Source organism: Labeo rohita, chromosome 23, assembly GCF_022985175.1.
Source record: "Labeo rohita strain BAU-BD-2019 chromosome 23, IGBB_LRoh.1.0, whole genome shotgun sequence".
Lineage (NCBI taxonomy): Eukaryota > Metazoa > Chordata > Actinopteri > Cypriniformes > Cyprinidae > Labeo > Labeo rohita.
In genome coordinates this window covers 8141955-8165809 of record NC_066891.1, presented here as the reverse complement: position 1 = coordinate 8165809, position 23855 = coordinate 8141955, and the positions used below count along the sequence as shown (strand labels likewise).

The 23855-nt window shown below is 31.8% G+C and overlaps 1 protein-coding gene across 2 annotated transcripts in view; it reads right to left on the bottom strand.

Moving 5' to 3' along the window:
- cpne9 (copine family member IX) overlaps positions 1-23855 on the bottom strand; it is a 71141-nt gene that overhangs the window by 25535 nt on the left and 21751 nt on the right. For both annotated transcript variants that reach the window (XM_051096906.1, XM_051096905.1), the window contains 3 exons: positions 8546-8609; positions 5507-5610; positions 1530-1634 (listed from right to left, as the gene is read on the bottom strand). In XM_051096906.1, the coding sequence (XP_050952863.1) occupies positions 1530-1634; positions 5507-5610; positions 8546-8609 (273 nt within the window). The remainder of the gene's footprint in view (positions 1-1529; positions 1635-5506; positions 5611-8545; positions 8610-23855) is intronic.

Below are 23855 nucleotides of genomic sequence, written 5' to 3'. Positions count from 1 at the left end.
CAACACTAAAACATTAAAATAAAAATTAATATAAACTATATATATTTTTAACAAATAATAAAAATTACAAAAACACAATACAATTACTGAAACATTAAAACAATAATTCATAGAAACTATATAGATATATATTTTGAAAATACTAAAAATGACAAACACAACACTAAAACATAAAAAAAAATAATATCAACTATATATTTAAAATAATAATAATAATAAAAGTGACAAAAACACAACACAATCACGGAAATGTTAAAACAAAAAATTCACAGAAACTATATAGATATATATTTTAAAACTAAATACTCAAAATGACAAAAACACAACACATACTACAACTTTAAAACAAATATTCATAGAAACTATAGATATATTTTAAAATAATACTAAAAACAACAAATCACAACACAATTGCTAAAAATGTAAAACTAAAATTCATACAAACTATATAGATATATATTTTAAAAAATACTAAAAACAACAAAAACACAACAAAATTACTAAAACTTTAAAACAAAAATTTCCATAGAAACTACATAGATATATATTTTTTCAAAATACAAAAAATGACAAACACAACACTAAAACATTAAAATAAAAATTGATATAAACTATATATTTAAAAAAATACTAAAAAAGACAAAAACACAACACAATTACTAAAACATAAAAAATAAAAATTGATATAAGCTATATATATATATATATATATATATATATATATATATATATAAAAAAATACTAAAAATTACAAAAACAAAACAATTACTAAAACTTTAAAACATTCATAGAAACTATATAGATATATATTTTCAAAAAATACTAAAAATGACAATCACAACACATACTAAAACCATAAAACAAAAATTTACATAAACTATTTATAAAAAAAATGACAAAAACACACAACACAATTAGTAAATATTTAAAATTAAAATTAAAACAAAAAACCCTAATATTAACTAAAAATATAATAGTTTCTCAATTATACTAAAATAATTTTGTTATGGATAACATATTTATAAATAAAACCAGATGGGATGTTCAACAAAAGTCATTTGCAATCTATATGTGGTGAAATTTCATTATCATCAAACCTTAAAAAGACTAATACTCAGAATTTCAGAAAAAACATCAGTTGTTCTTGAGTAAAGAGAACATTACACCTTATTTTATTTTCTTTCCTAACTGAATGTGTTAACAAGTAATAATTTACAAGATTTATTACAAAGAAACATTTAATAGACTGACAGCTCTAATATTTTTAAACATTAAGACTTGTGTATTTAAAGCAAAAAGGGCAGCTATTTAAACCCATTTTAACTCAATAAAAAATATATTTTCAAGTGAAACAAGTGAATATTTAATAACTGGCATTTTCTCTGGAAAACATGAATCAATTAATTATTCACAGCAAGAGCTGGAACATGTACTAGGAAAGTAAACAGGGTGAAAAATGACTTTATGTCAACATTAAGTAGCCATGCAAGCAGGGTTACACTCCTAGTAAGGTTTTTAGAGAGCCTCACCTGTCATAGTCTCCATTACAGAGAGCTCGCACTGGGATGGTGAAGGGCTGCCACACGGGGTTCAAAGTATTCTTTACCACCTCTGTTTTGTGACAGATAGTGAACCTACAAAAGCCAAATCAAAAAGGACATCTTACTTAAAGGCTTGTTATGACATCTGTATGCTTTTCTTTGAAGGAATACTTTTGAAAACGAATACCAACCAAATACAGCGTAACATCAATAAAAGTGGTTAACATCAAGAGCAGCTCATGGTGGGCATGAAGAGCCTCTCTGGTTTCACAACACCACCATAACCCTCTGTTATCAGTCAAGTGAGCAAACACTTATGGATAATTTTGGCTTTTATGGGGATTTATGTTCAGTCTAGATTAGAAACATTTAGCTAATACCATGTCCTGACCAGGCACAAAGTGCTAAAAAAAAAGCAATAAATCCTTGCTGTACCATATTTGTTCTTTCAGGACAGCTGCCAAAAAAGATTCAACCATGTCAGTCCACACAATCAGGACATTTTATTCGTTGTTTGATTTCTGTTTAAAGTGGTCATCGGATGCCCATTTTCCACAAGTCTCTCAGAGCTTGGCTCGTCACTCCACAGAAGAGAGGGGCAAAATGTAGTTTAAACGCAGCTTGAAAGGGCTCTAAACGATGGAAGGAATAGGATAAGTCCCGAGGAGGAAGGGACTTATCTAGTGAAATAATCTGTAATTTTTTTCGGAAAATAATTTTTTTAATACTTTTTAAGCACAAAAGTTTGTGTAGCACAGGCTCTGGGATGCGCGTTCACGACGCTACGTACTATTGAATCACATCGAAAGGTCATGTGGAATGTAGGTGGAACTACAGACCCAGTGTTTACAAAGCGAACGCGCAAAGACTAAGAAAGTGCAAGTAAGTTTGTAAATTCTGTTTACAAACAAAAAGGTACAACCATGTCCTCCTCTGAAGTTGTAGGAAAAAATAAGATGTTTTTCGCCATACTCAGTACACAGACGATGAACTTACACGTGATTCGTAGTAGTGATGGGAAGTTCAGACCATTTTACCAACTTGGACCTTTGAGTCTCGTTCAGCAAAATGAACGAATCTTTTTCCGTGTCATTTCGTTCATTTTAGCAAAATATAATTAAAATGTTACGTGTTACTTCACTAACACATCTACTGCTTACACAAATGTTGATCACACTACAAACAAGACAAAACTATAATGCTATAAGAAACAAAAAAGATTCATTCATTGTTTACCTGGGGTCTTTAGTCTGTGATTAGCTCACCTCACCTCTTATCTGACAAGTTTTCAGGTTTGAGTCGTTCGTTCATCACGTGGCAGCCCCATAAAATGAACGAATGACTCGAAAAACCCGAAGACTCGAAACAGGTGAGCTAATTCCAGTACAGAACCTAATAGGATGTTGCGCATGCGCGACTGAACGAATCACTCCACGAGAGGACTCGTTCTTCCTGAGTCACACTGAAGATTCATTCAAAACGAAAGAATCGTTCAAGAACGACCCATCACTAATTCATAGCATCGTGGATGTGCATCTCTGAGCCTGTGCTACACAAGCTTTTGTGCTTAAAAAGTATACAAATTTTTATTTTTCGAAAAAATGACCGATCGCTTCACTAGATAAGAGCCTTCTTCCTCGGCTGGGATTGTTTAGAGCCCTTTGAAGCTGCATTTTGGAAATTCAAAATCGGGGCACCAATGAAGTCCATTATATGGAGAAAAATCCTGAAATGCTTTCCTCCAAAACCATAATTTCTTTACGACTGAAGAGAGAAAGATATGAACATCTTGGGTGACAAGGGGGTGAGTAAATTATTTCTAAATTGTTGTTCTGGAAGTGGACTTTTCTTTTAACCAAAGTATGTTATAGACTTTTCATTAAGACCCTAAAGAATCATATCAACTTGTGGAAAATGAGCATCCGATGACCTCTTTAAAATTTCTCAATGGTAGTGTAAAACAACAGCCTTTTTACCTCGTCAAAAACAGCTCTGTTCACAGCAAGCTGTTTTGGTGCATGTCCCTTTAAATGTTAATGAGCTGTGATCACCCCGCCCCTCTTTTCGTGGGGTGACGAGCCATACTGTTTACTTTAGCCGCATTTAGCTCCAGAACTTGCTAACTACCACATTTTTTGGAAAGGCGATTTGCGAAGATTCATAAAAACCTTACACTCACTTCTTACGTAGATGAAGCTGGATCACAAATGATTTGTGCAAACATAGACGCGTTTATGTAGATCGGGAGGCACATTCCCTTCAAAAACAAAATTAACCCACTGCGTATTCAGCAGGTCAGATGTGAGGAATAAATGAAGACTGCTATGCTCAGAATTACATCCAACAATCGCTTAGGAGACACTCTTGTTTTCCCCTGCTCTGGCGTGGAAACAATGGCGGACTGTTCACAGCTCACTCAGGGCAGGTCTAAGGTAAGACGGCCGTGTCAATCAACAATCGTGGGAGGGGCCTTGGTCTGTGTGACATCACACAGCGAAGAATCAAAGAATGGTTTGATTTGAGAAAGGGGTTATAATTTATAGAGATTATATTATATATTTTATCATTATAGGGTGGTTGTGTACACACTGCCAACACACAATTGTATGTTCAAACAACATAAAAACCCCTTTAAGAGTTTTCATAGCTGTACATTAAACCCCAAATACACTCTGATTGTGATTTTCTTGCTTTAAACAAGATTTAACAATCAATGAGACCAGAAAATACTTCATTAAAATGATGATCCACAAATCATTCCAAAATTCTGACAATCTGGTCATCAGTAACTTAATTCACAAAGAAAGCCTGCGGGGTCCAATGTTGTCTGGACACATTAACGTACTCTTTACTTGTATCTTTATCTTTTTTTTTTTTGTCTTCTGTGTTGTGCATAATTAAGTTTTACAAGTTGGAATGATTATGGTGATAAAATGATGTCAGAATTATCATTTTTCTTTGAAGTATGGCTTTAAGGAGCTATTTTTACCTGATGTAACCCTTAAAAATGACTTTTGTTAGTGTGTTTAATGTAGTACTTAGGCTGATCTTTTTTTTACCTAAATAAAAAATGAACTAATTTAGGTTACCTGACAAAAGCGCATGTTGCATCATGCCTGGTTAGGGCATGTTGTTAAAGAAACAGTTCACCCAAAAATGAAAATTCACTGAAAACGTACTCATCCTCAGGCCATCCTGGATGTAAATGAGTTTGTTTCTTCATTGGAACAGATTTGGAGAAACTTTATTACTCACAAATGGATCCTGTGCAGTGAATGGGTGCCGTCAGAATGAGAGTCCAAACAGCTGATAAAAACATCACAATAATCTACAAGTAATCCATACAACTCTAATCTATCAATTAACATCTTGTAAAGTGAAAAATTGCATGTTTGTAATAAACAAATCCATCGTTAAGACATTTTTAACCTCAAACTGTTGCTTAAATGAGTCCTCCACCTATAATATTGCTTTCTATAGTGAAAACGCCATTTCATCTGAATAAGGAGAGAAATATGCACAGATCAAGCAGTGTTTACAAGCAAAAACAGTTCTAAACAAATATGTTTTTAACTTCAAACCATTGCTTCCAGCTAAATGAGTCATCCATCTATAATATTGTAATGTTATAATTATATTATAATTTTTACTGTAGGAACCATTTTTATTAATTTTGGACTCATTTTGGCCAGAAGTGACAGTTTAAAGTTTAAATTCCTTAATGATGGATTTATTTGTTATAAACACACAGCTTTTCACTTCAAAAGATGTTAATTGATGGACTGGAGTCCTGTGGATTACTTGTGGATTATTGTGATGTTTTTATCAGCAGTTTGGACTCTCATTCTGATGGCACCCATTCACTGCAGAGGAGGTACCGATGAAGAAACAATCTTTTCAATTTTGGATGAATTATTCCTTTAAGACGATGTTCAGTAGTAACAGGAAGCCCCGTAAATACTCACGTGCCATCTTCATTGCTGCGGTAGAACACCAGGAAGGGATCAGACTTCCCAAAGAAATCCTTCTTATCTAACTTGTTAGCACAGAGTTGCATGGTTGCAATGTCCTGTCATAAAACACTTGATTACTTCAGGAATAGATGGGAATAGAATATTCCTAAAAACAAACAAGGCGCACAAACAAGCAAACAAAACACATGCACCCCTGACACAGAGTCTTCAATACTGGCACTATTACATCCAACAATGCATTTTAATCACCAGCTTCAGTTAACATCTCTCCAGAGCAGGAGTTCAGGACACAACAAAGGCAAAATACTAGGACAAGAAATCAATTCCACAGAGAGGACGCACTCGTGTTAGAGGAGAACAGCAATTGGTTCATACATATTAATGCTGAGCGGAGGTCTCCGGTGTTTAGCTATTTATTGGTGCTGTTCTCTTCAGAATACCAGATCTCTGGGGATACCCTCAAGACTAGGAGGGAAGTCACACATGCAACAGATTTAATTGGATCTTGATAGAGAGAGAATGTCTAGGGAGCACTCCAGGAACTACAGTCTGGGTGTCACACTGGACAGATAGCTCATCTGCCTTTTAAAACGGCCATTTCTCTTGGGGAGACCGAAGCTGTATTTGAGGTGAACTGTCACGGCTTTCTGCCAAACACTCGCTGTAGCTACATGCTATTACAAGGACACAGAGGGACGAAATTGAATATATATACATAATTTCTGTCATCTGAAATGATATTTATGTGGTTTTATGGACTAATCCAAGGCACTGAAACCGTCAAATTGCGAGTGGAACGACTGAAAAGAGATGGACGGTTTAAAACACTTATTAACATGGACAGGTCAAAATAGTGAGCCTAATGCTAAACTTGGCATGATCTCGCAGTCTTGCGTTGATTGCCAAGTCTACAAGGGTTTAGGATAAAATGTGTGAGCGAATTTCACAATCATGACTTAATTTTAAGGACCATTAAGCACATTTACCTCCCCCCCCCATCCTTCTGTGTTAATAAAGATTAACTACTGTTCAAACATTTGAGGTCAGTAAAATTGTATGTTTTATCAAGGCTGCATTTATTTAATAAAAAATACAGTAATATTGTAAAATATTATTTCAATTTAAAATAATTGTGTTGAACTTATTTTAAAATGTAATTTATACCTGTGATGCAAAGCTGAACTCACAGCATAATTACTCCAGTCTTCATTACATGATCTTTTAGAAATCAGTCTAATATTCCGGTTTGCTACTGAAGAAACATTTCTTCTTATTATTAATGTTAAAAAACCACTGTGCTACTTAATATTTTTGTGAAACCCTAATGTATTTTTTCAGGATTCCTTGATGAACAAAGTTCAAAGAACAGGATTTATTTGAAATAAATGTTTTTTTGTAACATAATCTATTTACTGTCACCTTGCTGAATAAATTTATTCATTTCTTTCCAAAAACTTACTGACCCCAAACTTTTGTAGTGTATACTGTACATGATAATTATCATTTCTATAAAACATATTTTTATCGTATAATTTAAAACGAACATATAGCAAATTAAAGTGCTACAAATACTTCCATGAAGTATGAATAATTTAATAAATAAAATACAATTGTATTATATTATTTATTTTACTTATTTTTATTACGTTTTATTTAATTAATTATTATTTTAGCAATAATGTTAAATGTGGCAGGGAATTTGCTAATTATTATTAATGATTATTTAATTATGGACACTACCAGTCAAAAGTTTCTGAACAGTATGATTTTTAATGTTTTTTTTTTTTTTAAAGAAGTCTCTTCTGCTCACCAAGCCTGCATTTATTTGATCCAAAGTGCAGTAAAAACAGTAAAAAAAATGTTAATATATTTTTTTATTAAAAATAACCATTTTCTATTTGAATATATTTTAAAATATAATTTATTCCTGAGATTTTAAAGCTGAATTTTTAGCATCATTACTCCAGTCACATGATCCTTCAGAAATCATTCTAATATTCTGATTTGCTGCTTAAAAACATTTATTATTATGATGTTGAAAACAGCTGAGTAGAATTTTTTCAGGTGTCTTTGATAAATAGATAGTTTTTACTAGAACAGCATTTATGTGAAATAGAAATATTTTGTAACATTATAAATGTATTTATCATCAGTTTTGCTCAAATTAAAGCATCCTTTCTAAATAAAAGTATTAATTTCTATCATTTCTTTACCAAAAAAAAAAAAAAAAAAAAAAAAAAAAATTAAACTGAAATTAAACTGGCTTTTAAATGGTATAATGTTACAAAAGCTTTTTATTTCAGATAAATGCTGATCTTTGGATCTTTCTATTCATCAGAGAATCCTGAAAAAATGTACTCAACTTTTTTGAACATTAATAATAATAATAAATGTTTCTTGAACAGCAAATCGGAATATTAGAATGATTTCTGAAGGATCATGTGACTGGAGTAATGATGCTAAAAATTTAGCTTTAAAATCTCAGGAATAAATTAAATTTTAAAATATATTCAAATAGAAAGCAGTTATTTTAAATAATAAAAAATATTTCAAAATTTTTACAAAAGTTTTTGCTGTACTTTGGATCAAAGAAATGCAGGTTTGGAGAGGAGAAGAGACTTAAAAAAAAACACAATAAAAAATGTTACTGTTCAAAAACTTTTGACAGGTAGTGTATATAATGACACAATGCAAATCTTACAAATACTTGAATTAATACTTAAAAACACAATAAAATATATATATATATATATATATATAGCATTGAATTTGCCCCGTGATACAATGTCACATGTGTTTGACAGTTTTTATAAGATTCACTCGTTCACTCTTGCGCGACTACAGAGAGATCCATGGTGGATTAACTTGGTAAATCTAGATATTCATTCCTTTTTCTGTCTCTCTGTGCCTAATCTTAGCAAAAAAACCCTTCACCTCTGATATTTAAATACAATGCCTTAGGCATTCAGCTTGATGAAAGACTGCAGAGTCAGACTGAGTGTGTGTGCATGAGGATAGTTTTGTACTGACCCGACAATTGCTGAGTTCCTCAGCTGTGAAGATAATGCTCCCGCATTTCTTCCCAGGAATGCCCCTTGAGAAAAGACAGATAAATGGTTTTAAACTTTCAATAAAATGTGGGGTAACGTTTTTAAAGACAAGAGTTCAAGTCAACTCCTTGTGAAGACTGGCACGGTTATAAGCGCGCTGCGAGCCCACTCAAAACCAGGACAAATAAGACGACTCCATTTTTGTGTGCTTTTTACAGAGTTGCTCGTGCGCTTTCTGCTGCTAAGAGCTTTCTGCGGAACAATTCGATTGCACTGGCGGTAATGGTGGGCCACTTCAGTCGCTGAATAGCCCACATCGAACCTCTGAAAAGAACATGATTCACCTGAAAAGAGGGAAAGTGTAGGGAATGAGGGGGAAAAGGTGATGAGGGTTAGCTAGAAAAAAGATTAAAGGCTGAGGGTGAGGACTGAAAGACTGTGTGAGGGATGAGAGAGAGAGAGAGAGAGAGAGAGAGAGAGAGTAAGCAGCAAAAATTAAGTGATGGACCATTACAAATGCAAAGAAAGACACTGAACGTACATCGATTTTGGGAGTCAAAAAATGCAAGTTTGCAAAACCTTCTCTTGAGTGAATTCTGATGCTCTTTTGCTCACCAAGGCTGCATTTATTTAATCACTAATCTATTAAAAACAGTAATAATGTGAAACATTATGACAATTCAATAGAACTGTTTACTATTTAAATATATATTAACATATATAATTTATTCAGCAAGCATGCATTAAATTAATTGACATTAAGACAATGTTACAAAAGATTTCTATTTCAAAATAATTGCTATTCTTCAGAATGTTCTATTAATCAAATAATAAGTGGCATATTCAATATAGATAACAATAAGAATCATCACTGGTACATGAGCACCAATAATTAATAATAACTGAGAAGCAAACCAGCAAATTAAAATGATTTCTGAAGGATCATGTGACACTGCAGACTAAAGTAATGATGCTGAAAATTCAGCTTTGCAATCTCAAAAATAAATTAACCTGCCGTTCAATCGTTTGGGATCAGTAAGACTTTTAATGTTATTTAAAGACATCTCTTAAGCTTATCAAAGTTATATTTATTTGATGAAAAGTACAGAAAATAACAGTAATATTATGACATATTATTGCAATTTAAAATAACAGTTTTCTATTTTAATATACTTTAAAATATAATTTATTTCTGTGATGAAATGCTGAATTTTCACCAGCCATTACTGCGGTCTTTGGTGTCACATGACCCTTCAGAAATCATTTTAATATGCTGATTTATTATAAATGTTGGAATCAGTTGTGCTGCTTAATATTTTTGGAAACTGCGATACCTTTTTTAGGATTCTTTGATGAATAAAAAAAATTGGAAAGAACTGCAATCTTTTTATCAATTTAACACACCCTTGCTGAATAAAAGTATTAATTTCTTTCAAAAAAGAACTGCCCCTGAATTTCGAACCGTAGTGTATTATTATTACACAATATTTATTTTAAATAAATGCTGTTTTTCAACATTGATAATAAATCAGCATATTAGAATGATTTCTGAAGAATCATGTGACACTGAAGAAGTAATGATGCTGAAAATTCAGCTTTGCATCACAGGAATAAATTCTATTTTAAACTATATTAAAATAGAAAACCACAATTTTAAATTGCAATAACATTTCACAATATTAGTTTTTTCTGTATTTTTAATCAAATAAATGCAGCCTTGATGAGCAGAAACGACTTCTTTAAAAACATTAAAATTTTGAACGTCATATATTAAAATAGAAAATGACTTTTACATTGTAATAATATATCTGAGTGTAATTGTTTTTATTTTATTTTTGATCAAATAAACATAGCCTTGGTGAGCCTAAGAGACCTCTTTCAAAAACATTAAAAAATATTAATTATCCATAAGGAATTGATTGGTTTGTGAAAAAAAAAAAACAGAGCTTGGTGACATCAACTGGAAAGAAAAACGATTAATCGTTCAAAATAACACTAGGAACATCCATTAAAAAGGCAAATAGAGTCTGATTTCATGCTGACTGTAAGTGGACATGAGGCTTATGCACAAAATGTATCCAATAGCATACAGCGTCTGGGTATAGTCTAGTATATTTGTCATAAAATTATAAAATGAAATGATTGATTCCAGCTCCAAAGATCTGTCTCCATGGCCACAGACTCTTTCATAATTTTTAAACCCCATTCTAAGTGGTCTCATGCGATCTTTGCATTTGATTGGCTAAAATCGGATTCCCATGGGAACAAATATCACTGCAACAGCTGAGTGGCAGGTTAGCCTGATACTTTGGTACAGCCTTTGACCCTGCATCTATTCACACACACACATACGTGCATAAATTCACAATGGTATGCACACACTCACCTACTGACCACCTGCAGGCTAGAAATCCAGTTAAAGCTCAATGATGCCAAATAGGAATTTAGACTGAAGGACATCTAAGACAGGCAAGCGTCCCACCACGCTTCTCATTTCCCCCCTCCTGAGACGCATGTCAGATCCAGACATGCAGGTAAGATTCAGTGAGGCGGATCTGCCATGGAGAAGGCTAGAGGTGGCATGGAGGCTGAAAATGACTCTTTGCAGTGGGAAGTGTTTTATCAAGTTATCTCCACTTGGCTGAGCTGTAATGAATGTAATTATATAATAGTTTTTAAAAATACATTGCTGCATATTACTTTCCTGTAAATTTCACAGTGCAATCTGGAAAAGAGAAGGGGAAAAAAACAAAGAAGACCACTCCACAAAACTGGTGGCTTTTCATGTCTGTTATTGTTGTTTAAATAATGGTTAATAATATTTAATATTAGTTATCATTAACTATAACAATAGTTAACAATAGTTAACTATAACAATAATATAATGCCAACTTTGATTATGGCCATTTACACATTTTTATTACTAAACTAACAAAACAATCTAATACATAGTTTTACAAAATCTAATATATACTAATATATAATATATATCTAATAAAAACTACATATTGTTTTATACATTATTTGCTATCTAAATAATTTGTTTTTTTATGTAGCACTGAATAAATCAAACATTTGTGGCAAATATGTATATAAACATATTTAAACACGCATATATTTAAATATACTATGGTTGAAAATTTTGATGTCAGTAAGATTTTATTTAAAGAAATATGAAATATTTTTTTTTTTTCAACAAGGATGCATTAAATTAATCAAAAGTAAATACTTTTATATTGTTGCAAAAGTTTGTCTTTTTAAAAATTCAACAAAAAAGTTTGTGATTTCCACAAAAAAAAAAAAAAAAAAAAAAAAAGGCAACACAACTGTTTTCAGCACTGGAAAAATTTAAATTAAATTAAATTAAATTAAATTAAATTAAATTAAATTTCTGAAGGATCATGTGACACTTAAGACTGGAGGAATGATGCTGAAAATTCAGCTTTGCATCACAGGAATAAATTACATCTTGAAATATATTTACATACACAATAGTAATAATATTTCACAATATTAGTGTTTTTAGTTTTTTACTGTATTTTTGATAAAATAAATGCATCCTTGGTGATAAGAGGTTTATATGGTAAGATAAGAAGTATAAGAGATTTCAACACTGATAAAAAAAAAAAATTAAATTAAATTAAATTAAATTAAATTAAATTAAATTAAATTAAATTAAATTAAATTAAATTAAATTAAAAAGTAAATTAAAAGTTAAATTAAATTAAAAATTAAATTAAATTAAAAAATAAATTAAATAAATTAAATTGAAGGATTATGTGACACCGATAGTTTTTTGTTTTTTTACTGTATTTTTTATTAAATAAATGATAAACAGAGGAAAGAAGTATAATGGATTTCAATACTGATTAAAATAAAATAAAATTAAATTAAATTAAACAAAATAAAATAAAACAAAATAAAGGATTGTGATACTGAAATAATGCTGAAAATTCAGCTTTGCATCAAAGGAATAAATTACATCTTAAAATATATTACATAAAAATTACTAAAAAATAAAATAAAAATTATTAAATGAAATACATTTAAATAGTAATAATATTTCAGAATATTACTGTTATTATATGTGTATATATACGGTTATATATTAGTTTTTTGATCAAATAAATGCATGCTTGGTGATAAGAGGCATATATTAGTTTTTTGATCAAATAAATGCATGCTTGGTGATAAGAGGTAAGAAGTATAAGAGATTTCATATATATAATTTTTTTTTTAATAGCAGAAAACTGTAAAACTGTAAACACCCATCATTTGGAAAAGTATTATCACCACAAATACACAAATAATTTCAAAAGTAGCTTTGAAATGGAAAATCTTCACAGAATGACCTAAGATCACAAATGCAACATCTAAAGTGGCGACTAAACAATACCGGACAAAAAAGCGAGCTACTTAGGGAATTTGGGAGTCCAAGGACACCACTACAGGACATTTTGCTGTACAAATACAAAGACCAAGTAGGAGAGAGTTCAGCTTGTCTGAAGAGTTCACGTCTTGCCCCAGGCATCAACTCATCATGCTCAAGGTCACACGTGGCTCATCATAACCGTAGACTCTCTCATTACTCAGTACCAGCGAATGTATAACTCAAGACAGCTGTCAGTGTCACTAACTCTCGGCATTCACTTTCCCGCTGCTATGGAAACAAGTTATAAAGGTGAGCCGAGGAGGTTTTCAATCCCAACTTCTGCCGCGAATGAGGGCTCCATCATTGCTACCGTACACAAAAGAACAGGAAGTGCCACTAGTGTAAGTAATACTGCAGTCTACAGAAAAGAAAAAGAAAGAGAGATAAAATAATAATAATAATAAAAAATTCACTGACTGACAGGCGGGAAATGAATAAGGGAAAAAATTAATAACATTTAATGAATGACATTTAACATTTCAAGGAGATACGTCTTTGGATTAAGAGTTATTGCACTCAAATGCCTCGCTTTCAGTTAAACCACATTGTGCTACGAAACTATTCATGGTCACAGGCGAAGAATACACTCTTTTCCAGCTGGGCTGTCACCTCTCTAACACAGCATATCTGACAGACAGAACAAAAGCAGCTCAAGATTTTATCGGAGAGCTTCAAACCCCCCCGCTTTACTGTGCCGGTGCCAAAAACATCCTCCCTGCATGTTTAATCAGAGTCCTCGGCAGCCTGGATAAATCTGGGCGGCATTAGAACTGAGACGCTGAGTCCCTCTTACAGGACACAGACATCCAGCACTGCCGTATGTATGTCACGAACGCACCAAGAGATCCTTCAAAAGCACTAAAATATCATTCCAGTACAAATTTGTTATTCAAATTAGTAGTGTGCCCACATATCAATTGTATTCACATTGTAGATGCATGTACCAAGTGACATTGTTAGGCTTTAGTATATAAAATGTAAATAATGGAATAAAATTAAATATAAATATTGGGGGAGAAAAGATGGAAAGACGAAAAATCTTAAACCTTCAAACAAACTAAATTTTAAATGTTGCCTTGGCAACTAACTGAAAGTACTAAAATCACCAAAACAAACTGAAAAAAAAAGAGAGCTTCATGGAAATATATTAAAAAAAAATACTAATAACTACTCTATTAGTAGGGGTGGGCGATATGACCAAAATTTTTTATCAGTATGAGTAATTTTATTTCACAGTAACAAGATATAAGACGCTTCTTATGCTCATCAAGGCTGCATTTAATTTAATCAGAAATACAGAAAAAAACTGTAATATTGTGAAATATTACTTCAATTTAAAATGACTGTTTTCTATGTGAATATATTTTAAAATGTAATTTATTCCTGTGATACAAATCTGAATTTTCAGCATCATTACTCCAGTCTTCAGTGTCACAATAAAATAAAATAAAATAAAAAAGGATCATGTCACATTTAAGACTGGAGTAATGATGCAGAAAATTCAGCTTTGCATCACAGGAATTAATTACATTTTTAAATATTTTACGTACACAATAGTAATAATATTTCACAGTATTACTGTTTTACTTTTTACCCCATTTTTGATCAAATACATACATCCTTTGTGATAAGAGGTAAGAAGTATAAGAGATTTAAACACTGATTAAAAATAAAATAAAATAAAATAAAATAAAATAAAATAAAATAAAATAAAATAAAATAAAATAAAATAAAACAAAATAAAATAAAATAAAATAAAATAATAATAAAGGATCACGTGACACTGAAGACTGAAGTAAAGCTGAAAAATCAGCTTTGCATCACAGGAATAATCCTAAATAATCTTATTTACATACACAATAATAATAATATTTCACAATATTACTGTTTTTAAAAAAAAAAGCTAATTCAGAATACTAATAACTACTCTATTAGTAGGGGTGGGCGATATGACCAAAATCTTATATCAATACAAGTAATTTTATTTCACGGTAACAAGACATAAGACGTTTCTTACGCTCATCAACGCTGCATTTATTTGAACAGAAATACAGAAAAAACTGTATTATTGCGAAATATTATTTCAATTTAAAATAACTGTTTTCTATGTGAATATATTTTAAAATGGAATTTATTCCTGTGATACAAATCTGAATTTTCAGTGTCATTACGCCAGTCTTGAGTGTCATGTGATCCTTCAGAAATCATTCTAAAATGCTGATTTATTATCAATGTTGAAAACAGTTGTGCTGCTTTATATTTTGTTGGAACCTGTGATGTTTTTTCCACGACTCATTAACAAATAAAGTGTTGAAAAGGAACAGCATTTATTTAAAATAGAAATCTTTTGTAACAATATAAACTACCATCTAAACGTTTGGGGTCGGTACATTTTTATTCTTTCTTTGTTTGAAATATACTTTGTTCACCAAGGATTTGTTAAATTAATAAAAATTGATAGCATAGATTTACATTGTTAGAAAATATTTATATTTTGAATTAATGCTGTTCATTGTAACTCATTATTCATCAGAGAATCCTGAAAAAAAAACTTCCAAAAAATATGTGGCAGCTCAACTGTTTCCAACAGTGATAATTCTAATAATAAATCAGCATATTAGAATGATTTCTGAAAGATCATGTGACACTTAAGACTGGAGTAACAGCTGATGAAAATTCAACTTTGCATTACAGGAATAAATTATATTTTAAAGTATATTAAAAAAAAAAATTAGTATTTTATATTGTAATAACATTTTGCAGTATTACTGTTTTTCTCTGTATTTTTGATCAAATAAATGCTGTCTTGATGAACATAAGAGACTTCTTTAAAAAACATTACAAGTCTTACTGATGCCAAACTTTTGAGCGATACTGTATACTGCTTTAAATAAGGTCTTTACGTTATCAAAAAATTTGATAGCATAGAAATTTCTTGTCCAGTGTTAATTTTGCTGACGAATAATTTCCGTCATAATTTTCATCAACTACATTTTTTCACTGACGAAAACGAGACTAACTGGCATTTTTGTCAAAAGACATAAAACCATACAGCATGACTTTTAATACTTCAAGTTATTGGTTTGTTCATACAGCATATACCACTAATTATTTACTGCACATCTGTGTTTTTTTTTTTTTTTTTATCATATCACCATTGTTACTTTGTATCATGCATAACAACAACCCTTAACGGTGATAAAGCCAGCTCAATGCACGACCTCTTGGGGCTTATTGCTTTAATTTGTCATACAGCTCTTCAACAGGCATGTAAATGTGGCAAGATCATGCAGCAAAGCATTGTTGCTCATGTAGATAAAATGGCATCATCAATATAATGGTGGCTCATAAAGGTGAATTACATGAATTTTAATATACTCAAGCTGCTAAAAATACAGTTCGAGAGACCAGCGTGTTGTGTTGCTGAAGTACGCTGCAGGTTCAGCCGTGGGAACAGACTGTAGAGAATGAGTAAGCCGGCCAATTAGGCGATGATGGTGGGGATTTTAGTGAGCATGCATTAACTGATCTCACTGTAGGAGAGATAGTGTTCGGTCAGGGCGGGTTAATAGCTGTCAAAAATGCCCTGCTCCCAACAGCACTCAAAACACAGATTGTAGAGGTGCATATCACAGCAATTAAGCAGCCGATAAATGTCTGTCAGAGAGGAAGTATTGTAGGGAAATGCAAATACATACCGTATCTGAAGTGCCTATTCCAGATAAGGATGGTGATCATGTGACAGTTAACTCAATTATGCATAATGAATTTGAAAGGCCACACTGTGTTTACAGGTCTGTTGGCTCATGGATTCGCCGCACACACATCTGGCACAGGAATCAGGAACTGTGCTTAAGTTCTAAGCCTGTGGTTCCCTCTTAATAAGCCAGAGACTCATCTGAAGGTCAAACACAACAGCTGTGTCCACAGATAAAAAGATCTTGAGATACGCTTAACCTCATCCACTAAAATAGCATCACCAGAATACAAAGTAAACATTGAGATATTCCTGTGATTTTGGACTTCAAGGGATAGTTCACCCAAAAATTAAAACCCATGATTTACTCACCCTAAAGCCATACTAGGTGTATATGACTTTCTTCTTTCAGACGAATACAATTGTTGAGTTATATTTAAAAATGTTCTGGCTCTTCCAAGCTTTATAATGGTCAAGATTTTGAAGCCTAAAAAAGTGAATCCATCCATCATAAAAGGTGCTTCACAAGGCTCCTGAGGGGGTTAATAAAGGCTTTCTAAAGTGAATCGATTCATTTTTGTAAGAAAAATATTCATATTTAAAACTTTATAGCTCGGGAGAACCAAGTTTTGTTTACAGAAGCAAAGGAAGCAAAGTTTCAGTAAAATCAGTGTCCTCTTGGCTTATATCAAAATCCTCCAACATTTTTCTTTACAAATCCTCATTTTGTACTTCTAATTTGTGACTGCTGTTTTGTTTTGCTCTCTCCTCTATGCTTCTACGTTCATCACTTCTCACTGGAGTTTACGCTACGCCTACATCTACGTAATCCGCTGGAATGACACTTTCTTGTGAACTCGAGTACGACAGTTAGCGGAAACTAGAGATTATGGTATATAAAGTTTTAAGTATGGAATTTCTTTCTTATACAAAAGCATTGATTTGCTTCAGGAGGCTTTTATTAACCCCCCTGAGCTATGTGGAGCAATTTTTATTATGGTGGATGGATGCAGTTTATTGGACTTCTATTAGACTACTGAATATCACCCATTCACTGCCATTATAAAGCTTGGAAGAGCCAGGACATTTTTTGAATATAACTCCAAATGTATTCATCTGAAAGTAGAAAGTCATCTACATCTATAATGGCTTGAGGGTGAGTAAATTATAGGGTGATTATAATTTTTGGGTGAACAAAAATGAAATTAAGAATGGGTGTGTCAACCAGAAATGCACATTCTGTCATCATTTACACACAGTCACGTTGTTCTAAACTTCCTCTTTGGAAAAGATGATTTTGGACCCCACTGACATTAATTGTATGGGAAAAAAAACATTTAAAAAATATACTATATATGTAAATGATATATGTACACACATACATATTTAAGAGCTATAGCACAGGGCAGTATTTTTTGAGAGTGAGAGAGAGAAGTTTGTATCGTCTTGAATATACAGGAGCACACAAATTGCATGACTACTCATATAGTATTTGGCATCAGAATATCTAAAAATGCTCAATAATTGATGAATTGTCCATTTAAAGCGCACTTTTTATATAAAACAAACAGCTATTTTACGTTTACTCAAAAAACAGAATACTATATGTACATTATACACATGTAAATACAGATAATACAGTAAATACAGTTTATTCTTCTCTTCCATGTCAGACTTTGATGAGTGTTTATGAACAGTACCACAGCTCCTCTGTCAGCAGCACCACACACATGGTACTGTCGTGAATGTGCGTCGAAGACTGACATGGAAGACAAAAAAATGTTGAATAAAGTTATTCTTTATGGTTTCTTTGTGCACAAAAAGTATTCTCGTAGCTTCATAACATTATGGTTGAACCACTGATGTCACATGGACTTTTTTAATGATATCCTTACTATCTTTCTGGGCCTTGAACTTGTCAGTTGCTTTGCTGTCTTTGCTGGGTCAGAAAGCTCTTGGATTTCAAAAATATCTTAAATTGTGTTCTGAAGATAAATGAAGGTCTTATGGGTTTGGAACGATATAAGGGTGAGTAATGGCAGAATTTTAATTTTTGGGTGAGCTATCCCTTTAATACATATACCTATGTAAAAGTCACTCCGCAATCAATGCTTTGAATTAGGGCTGCAACAATTCCTTGACTCTATTCGAGAATTCGATTTTAAAAATCCTCAGTTGCATTTTGCCCATATCGAGTAATCTGTGAAATAGTGGCGCATTCCACATATATGCTATTAAGAATTCACAAAAGCTACGATTCAATTAAATAAATATATGTGATGCAGGTTTAATATATGCACTTTAAATATTTACATGTGTGTAGGCTATGTACATGCATGTCAGAGAGGCTCCGTTCACAGTAAATGCTGCTACATAAAGTTCTATCATTTACCTGTGTGGAGCGTCTCAAACTCCATCTCTGCATGTCGTTGTGAGTTTTGGTTTATTATAACGTTTATCTGGGAATGCAATGTGCACTATTTCATCAAATTTATAAGGTAAATCATTTATAAACCTACACAAACAAAGGAGAATACATCATTATCTTTCTCAATATGCCAACTGTTTATCACAATTCCAAAATAAAAATTTACACCCTTCACTCTGAGTTTACACATTTTGATGTCCACATATTCAAGAAATGACAGTGGCTGTAGCTTTTCCATCATAAAGAAATGGCCAAATATTAAAGATTAAGTAGACTTTTGAATTAAATGTTATTTAGTCAATGTTAAACAAGGATTAGATCATGCAATAAAGCGTAAGAACAATCGTCAGGCCGTTGGCACCCTCTGCAGTCATTTGTTATAATCCATAATCTACAATATCTTAATTGTTTATAATAGAACCATTATGATTACTTGCGTTTGATACTTTATTTAAACTCATTATTATTGCCTCATTGCTATTATATGTGTATTTTAAGTCATTTTAAAGGCTATTGTTCACTTAGGTCTATTTTTATTTCTAAAAAAAACAACTGTTATCCGATTATTCGATTAGTCATCAGAATAATCAACAGATTACTCGATTACCAAAATAATCGTTAGTGACAGCCCTCCTTTGAATGGTTTTTGCTAAATGGTTTCTAGGCTTTTACTATATAGTCTAAGTCAAAAGAGCAAGACTCCATAATATTCTGGTCTCTAAAAATGGCTCAGCTCCATTCTTCAATGCAACTCTAATGGATTTTTTCTCTAAAAAATCTATTACTTTAGAAAAGTAATAGCACACCTCTCCTCAACAAGCTTTACTATCTAACGTCTCACTTATGGTGCAAACAGTACAGCACGACTTGTGATACTTAGTTATTGGTATACTCACACAGCATATACAACAAACTATCAGTGACTTTCATCATACTGAGCCACATGAATATCACATATGTTATATATATTCTTTTTATGCAATGTTCATGTATGTGTATTATATTTTTAATGCAGAACAGATGTCTAAAGTGTCAAAAGTCTATGAAACATCTGTAGTGCACTGAACATATAATTGTTTTCCATCCAATGGAGTGTGAAAATCCATTTCAGCTAGTGATGTCTAAGTGTGATAGCCATCAGTACGCTGACTGTAGTGTGTTTGGGAGTTTATCTGGACACACTTCACCCTCATACATCTCAGTATAAACCTGTGACAGCGCCGCTACTATGATGAATGTCTCCAACACTGAGGGTATTTTCACAGAAAATGTCATGCTTTCTTTTGAGCTAATTAGAAGCTCAGTCTGAGTTTGCGCGTGTGCGCATGCACGTGTGGTGGGGGGTAGAGAGTTAAATTGCGAATTATGTATGAAATAGATTGATCGAGTGTGTAGAAAAACACATGGGCGTAACATTAGGTAATTTGTTTTTCAGCAGTGACCAATGACAAATTACCCACCTTCTGATGGAGTAATTCTTCCTACCTGCGTGGCGAGACACATTTTTGGAGCTTATTTGAAATATTTTCAATACTCATACATGGCAAACAGATTGCATTCTGTGACAATTTAAAACCCCCGAACTGAAATATTGACACGCGGTCTCGTTATCGTACAGCATTTTGCATTCTCTCATCTCAAACATTCCTGGACCGAAACCAGGTTGTCTAAAAATATTTTGCTCAGCCTGACAGTATATGGCTCTCTTCTATCCACGCACATTTTCTCCACAAATCCACCACGCTCACATGTGGAAATAAGGCTGGAGAGAAATCAAGCCCGAAGGGCCCCCGATTGTGGCGCGGAACCTCAAATCCCCATCTCCGAGCATCCCGTGGCATCTCTTGTCCTTAGGACTCCCCGGCCTTATCTTGCGAAAACAGAGGGAATTAGATGTATTTGCCCAAATGCAGTGCTATGTAATTGAAAAGCCACTAGTCTTGGTGGGTTGCCATAGAAACCAGCAGGTAATAGAGTAGTACCTCTTCCTCCACACTTCCACCCCAGTGTGTTACAGTATCTGCCCACTAGCTCTTTAGAGAGACGGGCTGACCTACTAAAATATGCCTATTGCCGCCAACCTTTTTCCTAATCCGCTGCTCGCCGCTTGCACAGCGCAGCAGAAAGCGTGACACAAAGGCCAAAAGGAGACGGCCCATTTAGTGTTTTTTGCCCCATGCCGTGTCACCATCAGACGCATTTGCAAAAAGCTCCCCGTCCACCACGCTGCGATACAGAGCATGTGCACAGCGCCCGTCGTGTTCTCCGGGAAACCAGGGACTTACAAACTATTTTTCATGTTCTTAAGGGGTTTAGTCACACTGTCTAGCCATATCTTCAATGTTTTTCACTTCGCTTTCTTGTTAAAGTGACTTAAAACAGCTTATATTCCAATCACTGAGCCCCATTACAGAAAAAAGCATGTGAATTTCGCATCTGAATGCATTAATTGCACGTTTTTGCTTTATATGTCATCCATTGTTGTTATTGTTAACTAAAACTATTCAAAATCCTTTTCAGTAATTGATGTAAAGCTTTAAAGTAAAGAAAAATATTAATATTAATGAAAAAAAAACTTTAAAGCAACATAAAACCATTTATTTATTCAGATTTTTTATTTATTCAGATTTTGCTTCAAATCCAGTATTGTTATTGTAACCTTAAATTCTTAAAAAAATGTGTTTATATAATTAAAGCTGCAAAATAAAATAAAATGTAAATATTACATAAAAACTTACTTACCTAAATGAAAATCACAACTGGAATAAATTTAAGAGACTTAAAACCACTTATTCAGATTTCACATGTTTCGTTTCTTATCCAGATGTGTTATTGTTTATTAAAACTATTAAAAATAGTCTTTTCAGTAATTGAAGTAAAGCTGTATAATAAGCTTAAATATTAAGCAAAAACATTACGTTTTTGCTTAATATCCAGTAATATTATTGTTAGCTTAAACTTTTTACATATTGTTTTCTGTAATTAAAGCTGTAAAGTAAAATATAAATATTACATAAAAAGTAACTTTAAAAAACCTAAAAGAAAATTAAGACTGAAACAAACTAAAATGACTTAAAACCACTTATATTCATAATTTACATATGAAAGCACTAATTGTGTTTTTGCTTCTTATCTGGAGTTGTTATTGGTAACTAAATTTAAAAAAAAAAAAATTGTTTTCTGTAATTAAAGCTGTAAAGTAATTAAAATGTGAATATTACATAAAAAAACTTACTTACCTAAATGAAAATCACAACTGAAATAAATTAAAGAGACTTAAAACCACTTATATTCGGATTTCACATATGAAAGCATTACTAGTGTTTTTGCTTCATATCCAGAATTGTTACTGTTAATTGAAACTATTAAAAATTGTTTTCTGCAATTAAAGCTGTAAAGTAAGTAAAGCAAAATGTAAATATTACTTTAAAAACAAAACTTGTTTAGTACAACTATTAAAAATTGCCCTCAGTAATTGACGTAAATCTGTACAGTAAGTAAAATAAAATATGAACATTACATAAAAAGTCAACTTTAAAAACCTAAATGAAATAAATTAAAGTGACTTAAAATCATTCATATTCAGATTTTACATATTAAAACAAAAAGTTGTTTCTGTAATTAAAGCTGTAAAGTAAGTAAAGTAAAATGTAAATATTACAATAAAAAACCCTGAATAAAAATCACAACTGAAATAAATTAAAGTGACTAAAACCACTTATATTTAGATTTCAAATATAAAAGCATTAATCGTGTTTTTGCTTCATATCCAGTATTCTTAATGTTAACTAAAACTATTAAAAACAGTTTTTTATATATAATATTACATTAAAAAAACACTTTCTATGAAGCCCATATTTATACATTATAAGGGTATTCTTAAGGCATTATAATGAATGCATAATGCATTATGAAAAAACCTTGTAATATGTTATATCATCTTATGAATATTCATAAGAACAGTTTTAATGTATTATAATCTTTACTTATTTGTGGTTATAGCTTAAGAGTATGATGATTTATAACACACAGTGAACATGCTGCATCCACTTAAGTTACAATGGATTATATTTCTCATAGTTATAATGTATTAAGTATATTATAACTATGTATAATCTCATATCTTGCCATTTTTCTTGTGCTACTTTACTTAAAGCAATCAAAGACCACGCATTAATTCATCTCACACGCAAAAATAAACAAAAACAGATTCAGTATTCCTCAAAATAAATAAAAACATTAAAATGCAAACTCAGAATATGATGCAAACCTGCAATAATTAAATGTTAAATAACACAAATATACTTAATCCCATTTTATGAATAAATTAAAGTTACTTAAAACCTCATATTCAGATTTCACATGTGAATATAAAGCAATTATCTTGTATTTACTTCATATCCAGAGTTGTTATTGTTAACTAAAACCTAAAACATTTAAAATTTAAAACATAAACATTTGAGTACTAAAAGTACTAAAACTGAAATAAAACTATATAGAAACTTCAAAAAATGAATGAAATTGAAGCACCTAACAAAATGACTAAAATATCTAAAATTCCCCAAAATAAAAGCTAATTCAAAATATTAATAAATACTATAACTGTATATAAATAATACTTAAATAACACTGATTTCATTATATAAAAAAAAGCATTTGAGGCTTTTTATGAAAATTGCATGTCATTTGGCAAGATCACGTATGATTCTGTAAAATGAGTTCTTCTGTAAGAC